Genomic DNA, 7,238 nt, shown 5'->3' with positions numbered 1-7,238 from the left:
TGTTTTTGGTCTCTATGTCATTTATTTCTGCTCTAATCTTTATTATCTCCTTCCTTCTGCTCACTCTGGGGTTTTCTTGTTGCTCTCTTTCTAAATCTTTGAGTTGTAGAGTTAGATGATTTACTACCATATTTTCTTGTTTTTTGAGATAGGTCTGTAGAGCTATAAACTTCCCTCTCAGGACTGCTTTCATTGTGTCCCATAGGTTTTGGATTGTTGTGTTTTCATTGTCATTAGTTTCCAGGATGTTTTTAATTTCTTCTTTGATCTCATTGGTAACCCAATCAATATTTAATAGCATGCTATTCAGCTTCCAGGTGTTATAATTAAGCACATTTTTAAATCAAGTTATAAGAGGTTTTATAAATATAATTGTCCTTTCCATGGTCTTTTGGTAAAGGATATATGCTTATTCAGATGATGCTACCCTTGTTCAAAATAACTTCTGACCTTTGGATCTATCTTTTGGTATTCGCTTCCCTGCACTGTTTACTAGCTACTAGCAAAATAATTTAATTATAATTCTATTCCCTCTCCTTGCCTCCAAGGTCTACTGAGTTCCTCTGATTATCTCAGTATCATTTTATCTTGCTCCTGAGGGCCCTTGAGGACTAGTGTGGTCCCAACCTGAAGCTAGGAAAGTGGTGGTAGAGGGCAAGGGAAACAAAAGAAAACATATACAAATGGGACTACATCAAACTGAGAAGGTTTTGCACAGCAAAGGAAACCAGCAAAATGAAAATACAGCCCACTAAATGGCAGAACATATTGGCCAATGATATATTAGATAAGGCGCTAGTATCCAAATTTTATAAGTAACTTATACAATTTAACATCAAAACCCCCCAAACAATCCAGTTAAAAAATGGGCAAAGGACCTGAATGAACACTTCTCCAAAGAGGACATACAGATGGCCAATAGGCATATGAAAAGATGCTCCAAGTCACTAATCATCAGAGATATACAAATTAAAACCACAATGAGACCTCACTTCACACTTGTCAGAATGGCTACCATCAATAAATCAACAAACACAACAAGTGTGGGTGAGAATGTGGAGTAAAAGCAACCCTCTCCAACTATTTGGTAAGAATACAGATTGGTATAGACACTGTGGAAAATAGTATAGAAGTTCCTCAAAAAACTAGAAATGGAACTGCTTTATGGCCCAGCAATTTCACTTCTGGAAAGATACCAAAAAATCCTGAAACACTAATTTGAATGAATTTATGCACCCCTATATTCATTGCACCTCTCATTATTTACAACTAGAGGCCCAATGCATGAAATCTGTGAAAGAATAGGCCTCCCTTCCCCCAGCTGCAGGCACTGGCTTCCCTCTGGCACCCAGGACCCTGGATTCCCTTGCAGCCCCGGAAGGATGTCTAGTCTAATTAGCATATTACACTTTTATTATTATAGATAGCCAAGATTTCAAAGCTTCCCAAGTGTCCATCAGTAGATGAGTGGATTAAAACGCTGTGGTACATTCACACGATGGAATACTACTGGTCAGTAACAAAAAGAAGGAAATCTTACCTTTTGAAACAGCATGGATGTACCTGGAGATTATTATTTTAAGTGAAATAAGTCATCCATAGAAAGATTAGTACCATATGATTTAACTTGTAAGTGGAATATAATGAACAAAATAAACTATCAAACAAAATAGAAGCAGACTCACATATACAGAGAATTGACTGACATCTCTCAGAGGGGAGGGGGTTGGGGGACTGGGTGAAAAAGGTGAAGGAATTAAGGAAAAAGCAAACAAAAATCTCAGACACAGAAAACAATATAGTGATTATGGGAGGGAAGGGGGTTAGGGATGGTATAAGAGGATAAAATGGGGATAAATGATGATGGAAGGAGACTTGACTTGGGGTGATGAACACACAATGCAATATACAGATGATATATTATAGAATTGTATACATGAAACTGAAACTGAATAACCAATGGGTCAGGGCTGCCTGTCACTACTTGAGTCAATTCAGCAGAGACAGTGTTGAGCTGACAGTATGAAAGAGCAGCAGGTCATCCACAAAAATCTCTCTGCAAAGCCCCTTAAGCCAGCTGCTTATATAGGGTAGGATAAAGATTACATAGGGAAGTAGGCTATGCACACTGGGGTGGGACTCCATCGTTTGGGCAACAAGGTTGTTAATCTTTCCATAATAATAGGTAGTTCTTGAATGAGAATGGACTTTATTCCAAGGTTGACTCCCAGGTCCAAGGTTGACTCCCGGGGCTTACCACTCCCAGCCAGGTTAGAACATGCTTTCTTTAACCAGAATAAGGCAATCATGGTTAACAGAGCATGATTAATATTTCCCAATACTATAGCTAGTTCCCAATATTCTACTTTTGCCCCTAACAAAACCTATATAATTTTATTAACCCAATGTTGCCCCAATATATTCAATACAAATTTAAAAAAAAAGAAAAGAAAATGGTGGTAGGAGAACTGATAGAAGAGTTTGTGTTACCTGTCCAGATCCAATCAGGAGAGAGAAACCATTTAGCAATTTGAACAGGGAATGTATAACATAAATAGCTATAATAAATTATAACAGGAAACTGGAGTAACAAGGGAATGGTTAGTAAGAAAAAGAACTCTAAACATATATATGTTTGGAACAACTTATATAAGGAGCAGCCACTACCCTTAGAGCTGACACTGAACCCAGGGAAGAGGTCCTTGTTGTGGAAGGCATGGCTGTAGCTCACTGAATGATGGAGAAGTCATTCTGGTGCCTTGTTGGGGGAGCTCTGTCCTCCAGGACTTTCTAAATGTCTCCTCTCTTGGGAGTTGGTGAAGCTGTTCCTGGGAGGCTTCTCACCGCAGACACTCTGCTACAAAACTGGCTGGAGTAGGGGGAATTCTGGAGGAAACTAGTTACTGGGTACTGTTTGCAACCATACACTGCAGGCCCACATTTTGCAGGAACCTGCTGAATGAGCACACCAGAACCAGGAAGAAAACCCTTCCTCCTGCATTGTCTGTTCAGTGTCCTTTCCTGACAAAGCTTAACATTGTGCCAGCAAGCAAAGGAAAAACAAGGGGCACAAATTCATTTTCAAAGAACAAGCAATTAAGGGTAAATTTGGTGCTGGAAAGCAATAAATTGATAACTGGCATTGTTGGTAAGACATGGAGCAGTTAAGGAGTCAAACTAACGTCTATGTGTTTATGAGCTACCTGCCTCCTATGAGTAAAATGAATGATAATGTGCTTAATGGAAAGGAATAATTGATCAAATATTTATTATATCATGTTTCTCAAAAGGAAAAATAAGTAAAATATGAGTGTGTGTGTGTGTGTGTGTGTGTGTGTGTGTGTGTTTATCCTCCTGGCATATTGGTATCAGTATAAGGGTGCTAACACAGCTTTCATGCGAAAACATCTCTTCTTTTTTCTGAGATTATAATCATTTTAGTATCTGTGGTTTTAATATTTTTATTTTTTTTAGTGAAATAGTGGTCATTGTGAAAGATAGTTTTTGTTGTAGTGGCTGTTTTATTTGTCTTAGAATTTTCCCTACTTAGCAAAAAACCATCCTATATTAGTATTCTTTCCACTTAAAAAAATTATACTAGTCTATGAAATTCAAATCTGGAAACCATTGCACTCAACTAAGAATTTATTAATATAAATTGTGACAGGTCACTATTATTATTTTGTGAAATGTATAAAAAGTTTTGTATTTAGAAACTGAAAAAAACATTTGTCACTTTCTATTCGACAATAACGACATATAAACGTATGAATAGAACTTAAATAGTAGCCAAGGCCATTCACTTTACATTCATTGTCTCCACTTAAACTAACCAGTTACAGATATTATTATCACTTCTTCAGATATCAAAAATCAGATGGAGTTAAATAATTCTGAAAGGCCTTATAGCTAGAAAAAAGCAGAGCCATGATTTAAATAGGAGTCTGATAGGTTCCAAAATCTTCCAGGATTTAAATGTCTGACTGCCTCCAAAAATCTTCCATTGTCTAGCGAAAGACAAAAACTGAATTAAGCAGTTAAAGTGGAATTTTAAAAAAAGTATAAAAGACTAATAGGTCATATATTTTATGTATGTGTACACACACACACACACACACACACACACACAGAACACCCACATAATTCCTAGAGAAAGGAAATGTACAAAGGAGCTTCAAAACTTGTTTTCAAAGCTTAATCTATATCATGTACATAAAATTCAATGATTAGTTTCCATTTTCACTAAAGAAATATAAGTTAATAGATTATACAGAGTAAACCAATGCAAATGTATTGTAATGTACATTAGTGTATCAGAAAGGAATGTGTGTGTTGCAGATTTGACTAGCAGTGGCTTAACCAAATACGAATTTACCTGCATCGTGTATCAAGATGTCCACACATATGGATCATTGCTGAGATTGTTTCAGTAGCTCAATGTTAGGGGCCAAACTTCAACCCAATTCCCTTGGCCTTCCTCTCATGGTTATGCAATGCCGCTACAGTTTCCACCATCACATGTCCTTTTAAGCAAGAAGGGGACAAGAGTGTAACCGCTATATATGACTCGATTTATCAGCTTCTCTGAAACATCCTCAACTGACTTTGGTTTTATTCTCATTAGCCAGTGCTGGGTCAAATATCCTTACCACTAGTTGTAAGGGAATTGAGGAAAGCAAGAAATAGCTTTGTCATAATTGCCAGAGACCATAGGTTAACCACATTCTGGCCTTGGGGCCAATTTAGGCCCTCCTGTTGTTATAAATAAAGTTGTTGTTGTTGTTTTTTAAAGTTTTAATGGAGCACAGCCCTGATCATTTATTTATACACTAGAGGCCCAATGCACAAAATTCGTGCAAGAGTAGGCCTTCCTTCCCCTGGCTGCCAGCACAGGCTTCCCTCTGGCACCTGGGACCCAGGCTTCCCTCATAGCCCCAGCTTCATCTGGAAAGTCGTCTGGAAGGATATCCGTCTAATTAGTATATTACACTTTTATTATTATAGACTAGAGGCCTGGTGCACGAAATTTGTACACAGGGGTAGGCAGTCTCTCAGCCTGGCCTGCACCCTCTCCTATTTGGGATCCCTCGGGGGATGTCTGACCCCTGCAGGAACGGGCCCAAACTGGCAGTCGGACATCCCTTTGCAATCCGGGACCACTGGCTCCTAACCGCTCACCTGCCTGCCAGCCTGATCTCCCTAACTGCTCTCCCCTACCAGCCTGATCCCCCTAACTGCTCTCCCTTGCCAATCTGATTCCCCTAACTGCCCTCCCCTGCTGGCCTGACTGCCCCCCCCAACTGCTCTTCCCTGCTGGCCTGTTCCCCTAACTGCTCTCCCCTGCTGGCCTGATCCCCCTAACTGCTCTTGCCTGCTAGCCTGATCACCCCTAACTGCCTCTGCTTCGGCCCCACCACCATGGCTTTGTTCAGAAGGATGTCCAGAAGGTCATCCAGAAGACATCCAGTTTAATTAGCATATATCCCTTTTATTAGTATATATTGTCTGTGACTGCTTTCATGGTACAGTGGCAAAGTTGAGTAATCATACCAAAAGGCCTGAAAATATTTACTATTTGGCCTATTACCAAAAATATTTCCTGTCCTCCAGCTTAGATCAATCATGACCTATCACCTGAGGTTGAATACATGGATACCTCAGGCATAACTAGGCTTTTGTTAAGCAAGGAATGAGGAGGAAAGAAGATATTGCAAAAGAACCAACAGTTATTGACATAATTAGTTGGGACGCCTGGATCAAAAAGTTAAAATACATTTTCTGTTTTAAGTCAAAGGGTCATATTGAATATACAACTTTTTTGTTTCTTCATTTCCCAATGAGCCAATTAAGATAAAGAAAGGTAGAATTTTTCAAATATATAGAATTAAATGATATATAATGAATTTAGGAAGATGATCCCTAATTACTGACTTTTATATAGCACTGCCTAAGATATTGTCAGACTAAGTTTTAGACACATATTTTACTGATGGAAACTTCCTTTTAAACTATTTATTTTAGGTCCTTGCATACACTGAGGGACTTCATGGAAAATGGATGTTCAGTGAGATACGAGCTGTATTCTCAAGACGTTATCTTCTACAAAACACTGCTTTGGAAGTATTTATGGCAAACCGAAGTAAGTCTCCTTAAATATTTTCAAAGAAAACATGCTCATATTTTAATGCTATTTATTTGCATGGTGTTATTCTGTCTCTTCTTTTTCCCTGCTGTATTTCTCTCTGTTATGCCCTCACTAAAATAATAATATATATTAAGAAATTAATATTTTTGGAAATATTAATCCTAGATTTATCATAGAGAAAGTTATACAGAAAGGTGATTTCCAAGAAGATACATTACCTTTACAAATAAATGGTGATAAGCTCTTGAAAATGATTTCTGAAATTGATGGTTTGCTCTCCTATACTTTTCTAAATCATGATTTTACTTCTTTCCACAGCCTCGGTTATGTTTAATTTCCCTGATCAAGCAACAGTAAAAAAAGTTGTCTATAGCTTGCCTCGGGTTGGAGTAGGAACCAGCTACGGTTTGCCACAAGCCAGGTAATTATATCATCTTATACATTATCTATGGGTTTTATAAAACATACTTCATTTTTAATAAGACAGAAATATATATAGGGTTATACCATTATGATTATTACTAGTGGCCCAGTGCATGAAATTATTGCATGGAGCGGGGCATTCCCTCAGCCCAGCCTTTACCCTCTCCAGTCGGGGACCCCTTGGGGAATGTCCATATCTTCTCACAATCATGGACCGCTGGCTCCTAACTGCTCACCTGTCTGCCTGCCTGATCATCCCTAACTGCCTCTGCCTGCCTGATCACCCCTAACTGCCCTCCCCTGCTGGCCTGATCTCACCCCCAACTGCCCTCCCCTGCAGGCCTGATCTTGCCCCCAACTGCCCTCCTCTACCAGCCAATTTGGTTCCAATAGGTTGGTTTCTATGCCAGTCAGCATCTCTGGACCTATAAATGGAACCTGATCAAAATGGCGGGCTGATCAGCAGTCCTGGTGGAGGCCCTGAGAGAAATGGAGGCACAGCTGCTGGCCCAGCCCGGAGAGAAAGAGAAAGGCAAGTGCTGATCAACAGCTGCCACACAGGCTATGGATCAGACCCTGCTTCTCTCTTCAGGCCTCTCTCTGGGCGTGATTCGCAGCCCCCTCAGCAGTCAGTGCTGGGTCATTGTGGCTGCAGCTGCAGCAGTCACTG

General features: G+C 39.5%; 1 protein-coding gene across 1 annotated transcript in view; it reads left to right on the top strand.

Moving 5' to 3' along the window:
* The window catches only part of LOC102752968 (neurobeachin-like), a gene marked incomplete at its 3' end in the record, with an annotated part of 248,705 nt that overhangs the window by 161,457 nt on the left and 80,010 nt on the right, over positions 1-7,238 (top strand). Inside the window, exons 4-5 of the mRNA XM_006767789.1 lie at positions 6,022-6,139; positions 6,464-6,566. Of these exons, the coding sequence (XP_006767852.1) occupies positions 6,022-6,139; positions 6,464-6,566 (221 nt within the window). The remainder of the gene's footprint in view (positions 1-6,021; positions 6,140-6,463; positions 6,567-7,238) is intronic.

Source organism: Myotis davidii, unplaced genomic scaffold (genome assembly GCF_000327345.1).
Source record: "Myotis davidii unplaced genomic scaffold, ASM32734v1 scaffold1663, whole genome shotgun sequence".
Classification (NCBI taxonomy): domain Eukaryota; kingdom Metazoa; phylum Chordata; class Mammalia; order Chiroptera; family Vespertilionidae; genus Myotis; species Myotis davidii.
The sequence above is the reverse complement of the archived record's forward strand: the minus strand, read 5'-3'. Positions and strand labels throughout refer to the sequence as shown.